Source organism: Opisthorchis viverrini (genome assembly GCF_000715545.1).
Source record: "Opisthorchis viverrini unplaced genomic scaffold opera_v5_368, whole genome shotgun sequence".
Lineage (NCBI taxonomy): Eukaryota > Metazoa > Platyhelminthes > Trematoda > Opisthorchiida > Opisthorchiidae > Opisthorchis > Opisthorchis viverrini.
The window spans coordinates 265,422-283,169 of NW_008752029.1; the positions used below are offsets into that span (position 1 = coordinate 265,422).

The following is a 17,748-nucleotide window of genomic DNA, read 5'->3' on the forward strand; positions in this document are numbered from 1 at the left end:
AATATGGACATGCTGGTCGCCTGGGGGAAACACCTTACTGCCTTCACACTCCTGTCGCAGAGGACACTACGACTTTACCCCCAGGCCGCCCCGTGCCACGATTGCTCGTAGTGCGGGGTCTCGCTGCTCTTGGTCTGGCTCCTCCCCTTTGGCTTTCCTGGCATGGTTGTACCTTGTGGAACGAAGTTCCAGCCAATGTAGCCCGCGGGATCATTGCAGCACTGAAGCCCGGCCACCACGTCAAGGTGGCAGCTTTAGGTCGGGAACACGTCACCATACATGTTCCAACGCCCAACTTGGAGGGCCAGGAGACTACGTTCGTCGGACCTCTACCCATGGACCAACCTGGTATGAGAGACTCTGTGAGCACCATGCGGACACCCCCCAGTATAGCTCAATGGGTCGACGAGGTACACAAACTACCACACCACGGTAAGGTACAGTCTCTTCGTGACGGGCTTTCTCGCAGTGAAAGATAGATATGGGAAATCGTGCACCGCAGACTATATTTCCTGGAACACACGGGGAGTTGGTGCCATCGTCTCTGTTGTGTAACTTCATGTGTCACCTTGAGATGATACATGATGAGAACTTGTTTGGTTCTGTCTATGTTTTTGGCTCTAATCTGGAGCCAAGCAGTTTGAACTATGAAAATCAGTGTTTTGGTAGAGAGGAAGTACTGCCTGCTGTTCGTTGCTTCGGAAAACAGTTACATGGTATTAACACTTCACGAAAGTGATAGGAGTAAGGCGCTCAACTCAGTGAAGCTGAACATTGGTTGGACACGTAGGGACATAAATGAGAATGAATAGGTGCACAGGGAACACGCTTTTTGGTATGACAAGCTGAACGGTGACAACTCGATACGTTTTACTGGGTGTCCTGTTTGGTAATTTGTTGTTGTGGACCCAAGGAACTAGAAGAATGTTGATGAGTCCGCTTTCATGTGTCCGCTGGAACATCGCATTCCGATATTATCAGCACAGTTGACACCATTTGCTCTTATTTCGAGAGTTTCGGAAGCTAACACCGTCGGTAGTAGTTGTCATTAGTGTCAATTTGCTGATCGGTCGATTGTTCGAACCGATTTGACTAGGCAGTACCTTACCCTTCATGCTCCGCACTGCAGGCGCGGAAACTATTCAAGAAAGATGTGCCACACCTGAACGGTTTGACCAATATTTCGTATCATGTTGCTAACGAATTCCCGTGTACTTAACCGTTCTGTCAGGAGCCTAAAAGGATATCGTTCCATTGTTTACTTCTTGACGCTTACTCTTTTGAGTGTAAACTGAACATCAAAACCATTTTGTCTGCGTGTCCACTGGGCTCTCGCCTTTTGTAGTCCAGCTGCACGGTCGCTGTAGAGAACCTCAGGTACATGTATTTTACGGCCGTTCAATGAAGCGTAAGCATTCTTCAACCCAACTCCACTTTCATCGACGCTGCCCTCGTAGTTCATTTATACAACTGACTACGGATCGCCGAACATTTTTAACGTATATATATATATATATATATATATATATATATATATATATATATGTATTCCGCCGCGTTCTGTGGTATTTCGAATTTTTGAATATCAGCCTACCTGCATAGTCTACAGATAAACATCTCTCCTATATTATGTCAGTGATGACACTAAGTCAAATGTACGAGTTCTCTCAGAACCTCCAATTTCACACCAACCAGTTCTCATATCATGGATGGTGAGTTAGCGCTTTCACAGCGCGCAGCACCTGTTTTAGTTGGAAAAGTTCTCAATCTTATCGCACTGCTCCTTTTAGTCCTTGACCTACATATGATGAGTTCTCGCCTTTTTTGTGTCAACATGTTAAGGGCTCTGATCACACTTCGCTAGCTGCAGTGTTCCTTCTCTAATGTTGAAGAATGAACGTTAAGAGGCCTTCACTTTTGCCGACAAGCGCTGCGATATGGTGTCCACTCTTCTGGAGGCTAGTTTTCAGTTGCTTCCGTCTGTAGTCGACTTCTCTATTTATAACTCTACTTTGATGTGGCCGCATCGTTTTTCGCACGGAATCTCCTGGAGGACCACTTCCACATTTATTTTAGGTCAGCTTTTCTCTCCTGTCTGCCTGTCTATCGGCTTCACTTTATCTGTTTGCAGGCTGAAGTATCATCGTGCGCTACACATTGGAACAGAATTCAGTTCCCGATGTTGATCGCACTTCGTTTGCACGTTCTACTCGGTGTCAGATAGATTCAGCATACAATACTGTTCTTGGGATTGAGTCATTTTAATTTGACTTGCTCTTTTATTTTTCCGGAGGTTTATCCAAATGTTCACAATTGATCGCCTCAGGCTTTCTGAGCTTTTCATCTACTACCCGCATCTGTGCCAGAGAGAAGGAGACGTAAGTTTTTTTTTGTGATATTTGTTTCCTATGGCTTTGCCTTCCATTGTAGAGCTCACATTTTCTATTTCGATGTACCTACTTTCTTTCACAAACGTTGCTTAAGCAATGACACCCAAAATGTTTTTTTAATTCCAAAACAAGTAGTCAGCAGGCCCTCTATCTATAGCTAATAAGTTCGTACTGCTGTGTTAGATAAATTTTATTTGAATCAAAATCATTTATTTATTCCAGAAGCATCTGCTCCGGTTGTTGAAATGTGAGAAACCTTCTTGATCTTGCCGACCTACTTATTATCACATAGGTTCTACACAAACATCACGTCAACATTGCGTGCCTCCAATCTTTGTCTACCCGCCTATGGACCTAAGCTTATTAGGGTGTCCAGCACAAACCATTTGTATTTATTGCAGTAGGATGACTGCATCCAACTCAGTTTTTTTTCACACTCGGTCAAAACACTAATGATATCGTCATCTCATGGGTGTCCATGTCAACAACTGTCATCATTCGACTCAGAGGACGTCCCCTCGGGATCTCGCTGAGCTCCATATGTGCGCCGACTTTGCCACTTTAGGAGGCAAACTTAAATTGTATGATCAACTGTGATCTGGCGTTATCCCTGTTCTGGTTGTAGCCGTGGACAAAGATGCTAAGACCGACCCTTTAGATAATTTGACCAGATTTTTTCGTAGATTCTACAGGTTAGAGTTACCAGCATAGTTTACAACCAATCAGCTCTGCAGCTTCCAACTCAACATGTGTCTCGAATGTGCGTATTCACCACCCAAGAAGACTTCATGTTAAACTTGGATGATGGACGATAAGTTGAGTTTCAAACAGCATAGAACCAAAACTAGACTTGATAATGCAATGGAAGTGGTATCTCCTAAACGCCAGAGCATCGACAAGTAGGAGAACATATACCGGCGTTTTTGACTGGTGATTGCAATCGAGGCCAATCTGACTGCCGCCGAGGTTAACCCAGATTTTGATTGAAATTCGGTAATTCGCACCGAACGCATCCATTCCTCAAGCAGCCTCAGTATAAGTTGGTGTTGGTAGTGAAAGGTCCTGTGAATTTTTGAGGGAGACTTCGATATCACTGCAATCTTGGATTTTCTGTCACTCCTTTCAAATCCTGCACGATTTGGTTGTATCACAGCCCTTCTGCCCCAGGTTGTATGTATGGCAGCCGTGTTTTGGAGGACACCACAGTCTAACGCTTTGATTCGAGATTAGTTCAGTGTTACCAGGCAAATCGCTGACTTATCCCCTTGATTCTGTTATTGGTGGTGATTAGATTGCAATAATAGATTTTAGGTTCCATCTAAGTAGTAGTTTGGTCCATACGTACTATCCATCAAGGAAACTTCTGATTTTTACTCCAAATCTTTGTTAACAACTGGTTCACTGGAACAGGTTACAGAGTGCGACACAAACGGTTGCTATTAATCCATGTACTCTGTGGTCCTTTCGCTGCTGGCTGGGATGCGAGTTAATTCTGTTGTACGTGGCTGGAAACTCTGTAGGGCATATATTAACGATTTCAATGACGGGTTTGCTGTCGGTTTCTGACGGATCAAATGCTCCTAATATACAGATGTATGTTGAATAAGGTTTGTAAGGGATAGTGGCACAGTCCTTCTGATGACCTCCAACTCCAAAACGAAACTCGGGTACACTCACTTTAATACATTTAATACCTGAATATATTAGTGTATAATAGCTCCCTTCCTAAAAGTTCTATATGTGAACGCCATCTCCGACTTTTGGGGTTTCGGCACCAGGTTGATGTGCACAGAGTAATCCACTTAGAAGTCAGTTCAGCTCAGCTTATCAGTTATAAACCATGTTCCAAAGATACGTTGGTTCTACCTGCTCTAGTTTCTGTCACCTGAAAATGGGAGAGCAAGGATAATATCTCCAGGCACTAAAGTCGATGGGATAATTATTTGGTTTGTACTGAATCGGTCTAATTGTTCAGAGAAGCTGGATACCAGGCAGCCAGTTATCGAATACGACAGCTGTGTTTCATCATTGCCTTTCACTGTGATTGGATCATGTCCGGCAGTGTCGTTAGGCGTTGGTGGGTTGAGTCACTTGATCCCCACTAAAGGAGGTGACAGTTGCCAGCCCGATAGAGTTTACTGACTAGGGCTTCCAAACTTTAACGCCAGGTGATGGACTGCCCATCCATTGGTCACTTCAACTCAGCATGGGGACGAGGTAAATGACCCTCTGACTTTGTTGGGTTGTGCGGTGGCCGAGCTATTGGTTACGCCTGCACTGAGCCTGCCAGACTACGCGATAGAGAGAAGACAGAGAACTGGGGACACGACTGTATTGCCAGGACCAAACATACCGAGCGTCTGCGTAAATATATATAGGAGGACTAATTGACCAAATATGGTCGCTCACTTGTTCGCTCCGTACAGCCAATGGTGGTGTTCCGGTCGTGAATATTCTCAGGCCCACTACGCTGGTCGTGTGTTGCTAAACCGTTTGGTGAGAGCCGCCAACTCACCTAATTTTCGAACGTGTCGAACCGATGGTGAACCTTGGGGAGCGTCACTCTGCACATGTGCTTTTTCTTCTGTCTGGGCGTGCCTTGACATTTCCCCCTTTTGGAGATAGGTCATACGTTGGTCCCTACCCTCGAGATTTCAACAGTGCTCGTTTAAAAGTATCCACAAATCTCTCGGCTTGGCCATTTGATTGAGGGTGGTTTGACAAGCACTTAGTGTACGGGCTGCGACCTTATGAGTTCCTCTTCCAAAACGAGTCAGGCAGCTTCTTGAATATGTTTGCTTTCGTCGCCTGTGTCTTGTAACAGATGGTATTCAGTGGCCTGTCCGAAAGGTTTAGCTTGTCAATCCAATCTAATCCTAACAAATCCAATCCAGGACGATCGGACACATGACAAATGCCACTTACATTGATACCATCAAGAGTCATGGAACATTTGAACTCACCAGAGAGTTTCAGTCAACTTCCGGATGTCTGCCAGTAAATTTCCAAGTTCTTTTTGAAATGATCGTAATGGCTGATGCCGTGTCCAGCTGGAGACGAACAGGTGTGCTGTTAATACGCACTGATACGTATTTCCTCCTGTTTACGTGTGGGCGTTGATGAGCGGACAGAACAACACGAGCCTTAGGAAGTTCGGAGTGGGGAGTTCTGGGTGGAAAATGCTTCTTGGGTGCTTGCCTTTTTTTGCCATGACACCGATCTCCTTTGTGTCCAGTAGGGGAGCACCTGTTGCAGCGGTGTCTTCTGAACGGACAGAAATTGACGAAATGCCACTCACCACATTTCCAGCATGCCGAAGGTGGTTTCTTGTCACCCTGACGGACAGTATGCTTCTGAATCGCATGAACAGCATTGCTGGGGTCACTTTCTTGTATCATGACAGTATCACGCTTCAGATTCATCAGGCACTGGCATTCCGACGTAATATTGTGTAATGTGACGTCTGGGTTCTGCTCAATCTTGCTGAAGATTCTTGTTCTTCTGTCTGCGTCTTCAGGAGACGTCAACCCGCACACAAATATAAGACATTTGAACTCATCCTCTGTCATGCTTCGGAGGTTGAAACGTTCACACTCCTTGTTGACTTTGCCCGCGTATGTAACCCAGTCTTCAGAAGCATTCTTGCTCAAATTCATACAGTGAAATCGACGGCTGAACAAGGAAGCCTGTTCCTTGAAGATTGACGATAAAACAGCAACGGTTTCATCGAAAGCCAGGAGGTCACTTGGTTTTCGTTGCAAAATATAATTCGTAAAGCGTTCATGTTCGGCCACTCCAATTTTCCCGACCAACTATCTTGCTCTCTAAGAATCTTCTCTGCTTCCCAGATCCAATCTGAAACATTCTTCATGCTTGTTGAACCAAGAATCAAAAGTATTGCGTGAGATCGGATCGAACTGGAACTCAGGGATCGCGTTGAGCATCGTGTCGATCACTGAAGTGGACGGCTCAATGGTCTGGCTAATCGGCTTCTGTAGTGACAATTTCTCAGTAAGTGTCTCGATGAGATTCAACTGCGCCAGGTCAAACTGTTGCTGCTGCTGTCTGAGGAGAGACTGCATCTGTTCAAATGAAATTGCCATTGTGAACACCCGTCTGCCAGTGTTGTATTGTAGTGGTGGCCGAGCTATTGGTTACGCCTGCACTGAGCCTGCCAGACTACGCGATAGAGAGAAGACAGAGAACTGGGGACACGACTGTATTGCCAGGACCAAACATACCGAGCGTCTGCGTAAATATATATAGGAGGACTAATTGACCAAATATGGTCGCTCACTTGTTCGCTCCGTACAGCCAATGGTGGTGTTCCGGTCGTGAATATTCTCAGGCCCACTACGCTGGTCGTGTGTTGCTAAACCGTTTGGTGAGAGCCGCCAACTCACCTAATTTTCGAACGTGTCGAACCGATGGTGACCTTGGGGATGCGTCACTCTGCACATGTGCTTTTTCTTCTGTCTGGGCGCGCCCTGACAGACTTGCAAAGTGAATTTCTTAAAAAGCACAACTTATGAAGCTTGATTTGCTTCCCCATCGTGAGAGTGTTTCTTTCCAAAACCATCCGGCATGCCTCGACTTTCTTACTGCAGTGTCAGCGCAAGACACGGCTGATACTTCGAAGGCACCGACATTCAAACTCATAGTCTTACATAGTCTTACATACATGGTCTTACATACTCATAGTCATGCATACTTTACGCTTAGAGGCCACGTTTCTGATCTTCAAGGCGATATGGATTGAACTATCACAGCGCATACTCTGTCTTTGACCTGAAGACCAAACTGAATTCTTGACAGTGAAAACTCCGTGTGTACCAGGTCTTTTGAATTGGGTAAATAATTACTTCGGTCTATTTCGCTAGGCGAGAGAGTTGACAAAAAGCAATGGTTAGTGGGCTGGTTGGTTGATCGGTTGAATTGAGTTACTTGAAGGGTTCGGAGGGCATGTGGACAAGGGCTGGTGAGCGAAGACCTGCGAGGACGAAACAATAATTCCTCGTTGCGCATCTTGAGGAAAGGGATTTATCATAGACACCCATCATTGAGGCTTCGGCTCATAATTTTTGGCGCAAAAGGTAATGGGAGGGTGTAGGGTTTCGTTTCGACATCTAACCCGTAGATTTATTCCAGAAGTCTGGGGGTGATATATGTTCCTTACTCGGTATCAATATCTCAACAGTAAGACCCGCTTGGCTGTGGGAGGATGACCATGGCCCCTGGGTCCAGGGTACAGGAAAACATGTCGCACTCCTAATCTTACTTCCCTTAGATTTATCGGGCTCTTGTTGAGTTTCATTTTTATTTCGACCGTATTTCCCAAACCACAAGTGGTCATGGTCAACCGTTGGGCGACCATAGTGCGCAATTTTCAGGGCCATCCTTCCTCTGGGGAAAGTAGACCCAAACCACAAGTGGTCATGGTCAACCGTTGGGCGACCATAGTGCGCAATTTTCAGGGCCATCCTTCCTCTGGGGAAAGTAGAATCACTGCTTCCACAAATATGGACACGCTGGCCGTCAGGAGAAAACACCTTACGGTGCTCACACCCCTATTGCAAAGAATAGTATGACTTTACCTCCGAACTGTCTTGTATCACGGTGAAACGTAGTACGGAGCTCATTGCCCTTCGTCTGACTGCCCACCTTCAGCCTTTCTGCAATGTCTGCACATTTTAAAACGGAATTCCAGCCACCACTGCCCGCAGATAATTGCAGCAGTCAAGCTCATCCAGCATGTCACAGTTGCAGATTTTGTTCTGATTCCAGGAACCAGAACCCCCTGAAAATGGATTTTGTACTTACTAATGATAGGTGATCTCTCTTCGACGGGGGGGGGCTCACTATTACAGAACCCCCTGAAAATGGATTTTGTACTTACTAATGATAGGTGATCTCTCTTGGGGGGGGGGGGGCTCACTATTACGAACATTCCATAAGAGTCCCTTTGGGAGTTTCTCAATATTTCCTTGCAAAACACTTACCCGTCGGTGCTCGTATTTTAGTACGTGATTAATCGCGCCTCGTTACCTTTTGGCCGATATGGTAGTGGTGGTGTACTGAATTAGTTTCTCAAACATGAGTTGTTGTCGAAAGTGTTAGTTAGAGAGATCGACAGACACACAGATACACACGGATGGGTGGTCGTGCAGGCAGATGACAGATAGAAGTGGGTTGTTACTAATCCTATCTTCAGTGGTAGTTTTTTTTTACCCTCCCGGGTGTTGCTTCTTAGTTGTTGATCTAGTTGTTAGCACTTAGGGCACCGAACAGATGACTTTTGAGGATGTGGTAACGTGAAACGGGTTTACAATTGATCGTCAATTTACACTTTACCGCTGCTTTTCCAGCATGTCCCCATGTCCTAAATTCTGTCTTAAATGATTGTTTTCTCACATTTTCCGCGTCGCGAAGGATTTAGTCTACCTGTTACCTGTCCAACATTTCATACCATTAGGTATCGTTTTGACGTAGTGTTTTTGAAATGAATACTGAAACCACCGTTCGTACTGATGAATTTCGGTCCTATACTTTCATAAAGAGTTTTTTTTCATCTGCACCGTATTTCAGGAACACAAAAAGCTACTGTACTTTTTCCCTCACAACACGTCAATGAACGAGCGACTAAAGTCACTTGGCCTATGTGAAGCTGTAATGTCATTCACTCGGTACGTGCTTCCTTTCTGTTTCACTCTGTTTCTCAGGTTTTTCGATTCCGCATGCCAAACACTACAAACCTCCTCAACCAGACGATACTTCCACCCACTGACCAATGACATTTGGGCTGTTATGGTTTGTTTCTTGGCCACCCCCCCCCCTATCACAGCTTTTTGTCTCAGAGTGTAATGTTACCACCAAAGGCCAAACTAACCCAGGATCACGCATATCACATCGATGGTGACTGCCACGTCAATGATCAAGTATTAAGCACCGTTTTGTCAACAGCATGTGAAACATTCGAGGTTGGGATCCTTTTGTCTCACTTTGTTATTTTCTAGCTATTCAATGGGAAGATACCAGCTCTTCTTGACACAGAAGGTTTGGACATTTTGAAACAACGCTTGGATCACTTTTTCTCAAGGGTAACTAACCGCTCGTTTGCTCAGAATGATGACATTCGGGTTATTCTGCCTACAGTATCTCCGAACCATGCTGTTCGAGCATTGTGATTTGTTGGATTGTTTCAATGGGATCCAGTTTACAGCTACTGATCCGGCCGATTTCGCTCGAGTTCAGGGTCTTGTAAACCGCATCAGATATGCATTTCGTTCCATTCGGCACGTCAGTTTCTTCTACGATGGTCGTTTGGTTCAGTGAGTTTGGCTTTTTTTTAACTTTTGATTGGTGTTGTTGCATATTTCAACCTGAAAAATAACCTATTCACATAAAAGAAAGTTTTTCACACTCGAAAGTGTCTTTACTTGTCGGTTATGTCAGACGGCCTTAATTGAAACGCAAATGGACAGTCACAAAGGTGCCGCAAAATGTAGGGTCAATCAAGTAAAAAGCCTTCGGCTACTCACCATTACTTTTAATAACATACAGAGTCCTATAAAGGAGGGTAGGTTTCGATGCAGATAAACTATTGTGTTGGCACTAGAACAAGTAGATGAAGATTCATCCTGCTAAGATCACCGCATACCCGATCATGGTTTTATGTATTATTTTGGCCATCAAATCAAACTCTCTACGAAACGCCTGGCGGAAATAAGTTATGAATCCGACAAAGTTTACGTTCTCTTCCCTTTTTAAGGATAAGTTAAAGTTCTCCCTAGATTTCACTGATAACGATAAACCAACAGGGTCCCGCTTTGTGAGGCAGTATTTCTTAGAATCCTAGGAGTGTATCATGGGAGAATACGTACAATGTGTATACGTCTGTAGTCATCGACATGTGTTTGAGATAACTCAGTGCTTAAGGCGTCACCAGAAGGTTCGTGGTTCGAACCCAACGCATCTCGACTTACGTTCTCTTCCCTTTTTAAGGATAAGTTAAAGTTCTCCCTAGATTTCACTGATAACGATAAACCAACAGGGTCCCGCTTTGTGAGGCAGTATTTCTTAGAATCCTAGGAGTGTATCATGGGAGAATACGTACAATGTGTATACGTCTGTAGTCATCGACATGTGTTTGAGATAACTCAGTGCTTAAGGCGTCACCAGAAGGTTCGTGGTTCGAACCCAACCTATGCATCTCGACTGCCCCTGTCCCTCGGCTTGAGCAATCTGCCATTATCTCAGCCCTCGTGCTTCCTTCCGATGGCATTGCAGCTGGGCACCGAAATGGTGTGACAGCCGAAAGACTATTTATTATTATTTTTAGCTAGCAGAGGGCTTGCAGTGAGGTCTTGTGACACATGTAGGAGCTCCGGTCTTAAGTGGTCTTCAGAATCGTATGATAATCACCTCAATATGGGGACCCCCATCTTGCGTAATTCACTTAACGGGATTCGGGGACGGAAAGGTCGCGATGGATGAGTGGATCATAGAATCACACTTTCTTGCCGTATATTTTAACCCTCTTTCTCCACGGTGCAGTAAAACTACCTGGTTCATATTCAACATTCCATTAGATTGTCGGTTTGGATAATTCGTTTGTGAAGAGTAACAGTGTTGTGGATCATAGAATCACACTTTCTTGCCGTACATTTTAATCCTCTTTCTCCACGGTGCAGTAAAACTATCTGGTTCAAATTCAACATTCCGTTAGATTGTCGGTTTGCATAATTCGTTTGTGAAGAATAACAGTGTTGATGACATAGTTCAGTGTTTGGTTTCCTTCCGATACGCGCACTGCTTGATTTTATGGTTGCCTAATGTTCGATTGTGTGGGCTGGAAGTAGCATGTGGCTGGATTCACACTTGGTCGATTTTGCGATTGATTCGGGTCCCTATATGGCCGTAGTGTGATGGATCTTTGTCAGTATCTCCTGTAGCATTTTACCGACGATGTACACTTCGCTTCAAGCTCATTCTTTGTGAATCTACCTTCTATTAACCGGAGCGGACTTCGTCGATGCAAGCTGCAGAGCGATACGCGTTGTCAGAAACCGCTCAATGCACTTAATTATCACAGATGATCGTTGACACATTATCCTTTTATCTTGTGAGTATGGTGACCATGTTTCACAATTGCATACTACTGCACTGTGGAGATTCGTAGACAGCTTTGGCACACTTTGGACGATTCGTCTTCTACTTGTACCATACTTGTAATGCTTTTGAACATATGGGTTAACGCCGCTTAACTGCGTTAACCACCTTACTGCTTCCTTTTTCAGGTCTACACTGGAGTTGAGCTACGCTCGTCACCTGTACCACTATTTAAATTCGTTCCTTTTCGTGGAGCAACCGGATTTAACCCACACGGCAGCAGCCGTAAAAACTAAGCATTTGGGAAGGTTAGTATGGTATGATGAAAACTCAGCTATACTCCTTTTAGGTTGTTTTCCACCTGTCCTGTTTTCCAATATCCGGGTTTCTTGGTCTTTGTGAACAAGTTGTCCAGCGTTATCCACAGATTTCGACATGCGTTGTTTACATACTCTCAGCTCCATCAATTGACTTTGTAGATTTGGACAGATCCAATAGGCAGTTCAGGTGTTTCTCTCATTAGGACTGCCTAGATCATTGTGTTGCACTGTTTTGCTTCCACTATTTGTTTATTGACCGGTAACCACGTGGACCCATCCTTTGCAATGAGTGCATTCAATCGATAATTCGGCCACAACACATTTCTTCCTGATTCTAGTTTCGGTTCCCCATTTCTAGTGCGCCTTCGCGGAAGCCAGACGAATCCCTTCGTATTGTAGACTCAATCCTGCTGTGGAAGGGTCTGTAGTCTAACACGTCATGGTTAGACGTGTTCTCATTAATCAGATTTGTCTGGTTACCGTAGGTAACTTTTTTCAAACAGTAACAATTTTTTTAATGTGGCTTGGCTTAGCCGTTGACCATTGTACATACTATACCTCGTGAAATTTGTTCCAATTTTCCACGTATTCATCAAGTCTCCTTCTCTATCTAATCCTGTCACTTTTCGTCCTTTACGACGACCCCTCTGATTCATTTCAGGTTCCTAGTCGGACCGAAAACCCTGTCGGATACTGCCGAATCTGTCCAGTGTCCAGTCTTGTGTTCCCCTTGCTCAAATCTACCAGACTGCCAGCTGGTCACCTATCAAGCCCTGAGAGCCGTGCTCTGCCTCGTCGTTCGTGGTAAGCTCGCCAGTGTGTCCGCAGTGCCATTAATTTTCCTCACCAACTTACAGAACTTTTTTGACTACGGTCGACGATGCGTTGTGTTCGTTTTAGGCATCAATCCAATACCAATGGATTTCTTTGTTCGGTTCGACGCAATGGTCGGCCCACGTTTGACAATTTTGGCGGATAAGCTGGCAGGCCACCAGTCGAGCTCGCTCGTCGGCGGTAGGTAAGCTGCGTGAGTCCACGTTTGTTATTCATCCCTATCGGCTAAGTTTCACACGCCCTGATGTGCGGATATCAACTGTGACCGTTTAATACACTCACTAAACTTTGCAGTGCGTCTAGGTTTCTACTTTTTTTGACTGACCAGGTGACTGTTGACTGTTCATCGTGGTCGGTAATCAGTTTACAGAGATAGTTCGTGCGGAGTGGAAGGGGATTTATTATGTACTGAATGGGTGAAGTCCAGTTAAACATAACGTGAACTGTGCATGAGGATAAACTCTGTGGTTGGGGTCTCGTCGGTGCATTTCTCTTCTCTTCCATTGCATGTACTCAAGAGTAAAAACAAACGGCGACTGTCAGATTGCTGAACCACCTGTACAATCGCATGTGTTCAACTTTTAGCATACGACAGTGACTCACCTACCTCAGCCTGCGCATGCAACGTCGCTCAGTGAAAATTGTTCGGCTTGACCATTGCTTGCTTGTTTTATCCATGCACACCTTGAGTGTACGCAATGAAATTAACATCAGTCGGAAAAATTTGATAGCCTAGTTTCTCTGGGTGATCATGGTTGCCTCGCTCTTCGCTCGTTTTGTGGCCTTGTCGGTATTCGTCACCCAAATTGCCTGGTTCTATCACTGAACTCGTGTACCCATAGGCTTGATGATTTGACGAACGAGGACCAATCACTTCCAAACGTCTGATACTACGAATAAGTTATATGAGTGTTCGGAAAGATGCTTTCAATTTACTGATAGGCTTCACCCGAATCAGTCCTTCGACACTACGGAGATGTGAGGAATTGGTTTTGAATTCAGCTTAAGGCAATTCATAAATAAAGTACAGCGTGAAAACTCACTTGGGAAACTGTTACCACGGCGGTTTTGATCCCTCAACGAGTCGCTAAATGTTTACTGCTATATCCGTTGATTCGCCAATCTGAGGTATCTCCTGCTGACCCGCTCCACTGTCTAGTGCCGGAGAAAAAAGACTCACAGGAGGGAACACAACAGCTCTATTCCGAACAAGCGAGTGCGAGAGCGTGAGTGCGTGCGAGTGCGAAAAGTACAAGGGTTTCAAGCTATTTATTGGAAGAACACTGTCTGAACTTGGTCCAATGCTGACGCACACGGTCTGGCTTTGGCACGAGGCTGTGACGTGCTGCATATTGCGGAAGCGTTGTCTGTCTGGTCAACATCTAGCGGAGCTGAGAGTCTCGGTAGATTTCGGGTATTCAGTGGTTGCTTTCAAGAAGCTGACGTTCCTGATATTTACGATGCCTTCTCTTCTCAGCTACTCAATGGGGACATTGTAATATATGTATTTTTTTCAGCTTAGTTCTCGCTCTGAGCCTCCTAAGCTAGGGTTTACGCCAAAAAACCACCAAAGGTGTAAAAGGTATATTAACCCGTAAGCTAGCTGCAATAACTTTCTGCAAATTCCGACGCGTTCTGGATGCGACATTGACAACCAGCATTCTGCCAATACTTGGTCCTGATTGGCTGTTGGGTCCTGACTTTCGACGGGTCAGATCTGGGCTTCATGCCGGACCAGCAAGCGTTCCGAATTTTCGGCTAATCTTGCGTGGGATCGGTTTTTCGGCGGTAGCACCTGACTGCCAGTGGTAAAGTGGGATCCGTGTAGAGTTCCGCCTAACAGACACTTTCCCCGATTTCCTTAACTATTCACTGCAATTCAGGATACGTTTGCTCTCTGCGGAAATCACCTGAATAGACAAACAGGATAGTAGGACCCTTGAGAACGCCGTATGCTACAGAAGGATTTCTAGGAAGTCAATGAAAAATTTCCAATTTAGGGCGGTCGTTATATTCCATCTTTTTTTAAGAAAAAACTGGACATGCGAGTAAGCTTTCTTCATGTGCTACAGCGTCGCACACTAGAAAGCCCTCCGAAAACCTGATATTTCAGAGGAACATGTCATATGTTTCATTTTGAGGAATAGGACACCTCCGAAAACAATATTTGGAAAATCAAAATCGCATCTGTTTCGCCCTATACTTTATTTGATTTAGTTGGCTTGTTTAGCTCACAATGAGGCATAGTCAGTACGGCAATAGATATTCTATCCAGATATTTTGCTCCCACTTGGCGTCGTCACTATTTGCGTCTGTATAGATCAGTGTAAAATGGCTTAATCCCAGTGTTACGATCTACGCGGAAGGCTGTGCTCGTTGCTTGACCTCCAAATTCTTCCTATCATCACATCCGCAAACTAAATATAAAAAGTTTTCAGCAACTTTATTAGTAGCATGTTCCACGTAAATATGAAGAATGCATATGTGTCAGCATATGTAAGATTTCCGTGCGAGGTGCATGAACTTGATTCTCCAATAGTACGTGATTTTTTCATTTTATCGGATGTCTGGTACGTTTTTGGGTAAAAATAAATAGCTCATGGGCATTTCGTACGACGGAAAAACTCAAGTTCTTTTATCCATTAGTACAGATAGCTGTCTCATTTATTGTTATTCGTGATTTGCTTCCTGTTTTTCCAACCGATTAACATAAATCAAAATAATTTGCGAGGTATTTTAGGTAACCTACCTTATTAGAACAAAAGGAGTTTCTCTAATATATACCTAGAACGGAATAATGTATCCAATATTCTGTATTAATATGCCTCAAAATATATAGGTGTCCATTCATAAGCCCACCTTAGATCTTAACGTCAAACAGTCTTTCAAATCCTTCCTTTGTATCAACATGGGGCATCTCTTCTAAACGAATGCGTTTCGTTACGGGTCAATTATTTGCCCCTTACGGTGTTCGAGTTAGGGCGATATTTTTCTCTCCCTCATTGTTGTAAGTTATTTGACACAGACAAGCACATAATAAGGTGTCTAAGATCTTGCTCCCCTTAACAAGGGACCACATTCGCTTGCACGAGATGCTCTACTTTTGAGAAATTCCAAAGCAAGCGGTGTGCTTACATTTGGCGGCAAGGCACGCATTTATTGATTTTTCAGGTCCGGGATGACTTTCTTCTTTGCGCTGTCTGGTTTGCTTTTGTCCATCCATTCGCCGGTTTGTTGACAGGCCTTCGGGACTCAATCCAGTCGGCGACATTGCATACAAACAGTCCACATCATTAAATAGTAGATGGTGGTTGGTATTGTGTTGAAATATTGGTAGCTCGGGTGAGTTTTTTTGGTTGTTAATCAGGTGGCTGTTGATCTGTTCGTCGAGCATAGCCATTGGCTTGCAAATATTTCGTCACCATAAGAGGATCACCAGTGCGCTCTGAGGATGTCCCCTCGTATGGTGACGAAACGTCTGCAAGCCCATTGCCAAGCTCTGCGAACAGGTCGACAACCAATAGTAGATGGTGGTTTCGCTCCTTGGAACCTCTATCCCTTGGAAGCAGTGGGAGTTGCATGGTATCCACTCGACATATTTTGCCGCATGCTTTTAATGAGTGCTATGACGAAGACGGATCTCTAATGAGACTCTTGGCTTTTGCGCAACGGATTTTGCTACACAACTGACCATAGTAATATCGAACTAATTTTATCTCTAGCAAGACATCTGACGAATTGGTGATTGGGCACCTTTGGGAAGTCTCCAATGTATGCTATAGTTTGGTTGTAATATAACTGCCGGCACAGACTGGTAGCCTTTTATTTGTGCCAAATGCTTCCAATGCACAGAGCACCGTCGTCAATCGCTAAGAAATATTTTGAAAATTAGTCTACTACCAAGCCAACTGAAAGAATCGTACCATCCTTCTTAATTTCCGTATTATTACATGACTGTTCGTCTAGCCGACGTGAGATGCTTTCGACGTTCTCTTGAGAGTTGAAGAAACCTTTTTTCAGGAGGGGTTCAAAAATATGGGTAGGAAAACGTTCTGCAATAAAGCTGAGAGCGAATTACAGGATAAATGAATGTTTCAAAAAGGCGATTTCGCCCCCTAGTCACCTGCCCTCACGAAGATTTGTGTCAAAATCGAAACGTCGCCCAGTATTGAGTCTACTGATTATTACCAAACCTTTCCGAAAAGGATGTGCTTTTTCTTCAAGTGCTGAGCTCGAGATAGCTCAATGATCAAGGATCGAACATACTGACTTGGTTCGAACCCAACCTGTGCATCTTGATTTCTGTCTAGACTTGAGCGACGTGGAAACGTCTCAGTCCTCGTGCTTTCTTTGGGTGGCATGACAGCTAGGCACCGAAAGAGTCTTATGTCTGAATGATTATTATTTATCACGCCATCATTTGCTACTGTTCTACATCGGGGTCGAGGTGGCTCAAGTGGTTAGAGCGCGAATTTACTGACCGGAAGGTCCTTGGTTCGAATCCGACCTCTGCCATTCGACTTCCCCTGTCTAGACTTGGGGGACCTGACAGTATCCCAGCCCTCCTGCCTCCTTCGGGTGGCATGGCAGCTAGGCACCGAAAGGGTGCTACAGCTGAACGATTATTTCTATTATTTAGTTTTTACTGTTCTACATCAACCCGAAAAACAGCTCTCTCCGTCCCTGACTTATGTTGCTACTGTTCCCACGATAATTTGTTTGTAGTCATATAATATTCATTGATACAACACCGTCCCTTAGCTGGATTTCTGGTGTCTGTGAGCATAGCCTTATATGTGCAAGCGATATCATCTGAACAGGTCCTGTCTATTGCACTGCAAGAGTCACTAGTTTATCCTAATGTCTTCCAAAGCCCAAATCAAACCAAGTGAGTTTCAGATCCCTCCACGACATTCGGGTTGAGCTATGATTTTTGTTGTGCAAAAAATCAATAAGCAAGGTCTAGCATTTTTCTACTTCATGCCAATACGCGTTCTCAGTTGTATTGATTGAGTTTTTATACAGTAGGACATGCTGTTCACTATTCACCGTTTTCTTTTTATAGTTTCTCCAGGTCACTTAAAATGCGCTTTTGT

General features: G+C 44.5%; 2 protein-coding genes across 2 annotated transcripts in view; one reads left to right on the forward strand and one right to left on the reverse strand.

Annotated features, from left to right (window-relative positions):
• Positions 1 to 2,134: 2,134 nt before the first annotated feature.
• T265_10470 (hypothetical protein) overlaps positions 2,135 to 17,748 on the forward strand; it is a gene marked incomplete at both ends in the record, with an annotated part of 34,526 nt that continues 18,912 nt past the window's right edge. The window contains 9 exons of the mRNA XM_009176849.1: positions 2,135 to 2,378; positions 8,976 to 9,073; positions 9,110 to 9,197; positions 9,245 to 9,367; positions 9,404 to 9,487; positions 9,543 to 9,718; positions 11,687 to 11,806; positions 12,480 to 12,622; positions 12,719 to 12,836. Coding sequence (XP_009175113.1) covers positions 2,304 to 2,378; positions 8,976 to 9,073; positions 9,110 to 9,197; positions 9,245 to 9,367; positions 9,404 to 9,487; positions 9,543 to 9,718; positions 11,687 to 11,806; positions 12,480 to 12,622; positions 12,719 to 12,836 — 1,025 coding nt within the window. The remainder of the gene's footprint in view (positions 2,379 to 8,975; positions 9,074 to 9,109; positions 9,198 to 9,244; positions 9,368 to 9,403; positions 9,488 to 9,542; positions 9,719 to 11,686; positions 11,807 to 12,479; positions 12,623 to 12,718; positions 12,837 to 17,748) is intronic.
• Positions 14,377 to 15,923, reverse strand: T265_10469 (hypothetical protein; the record flags this gene model as incomplete). Its single annotated transcript, XM_009176850.1, is given in 3 exon segments — positions 14,377 to 14,512; positions 14,526 to 14,607; positions 15,788 to 15,923. The coding sequence occupies 3 exon segments, from the start codon at positions 15,921 to 15,923 to the stop codon at positions 14,377 to 14,379; spliced, it is 354 nt and encodes a 117-aa protein (XP_009175114.1).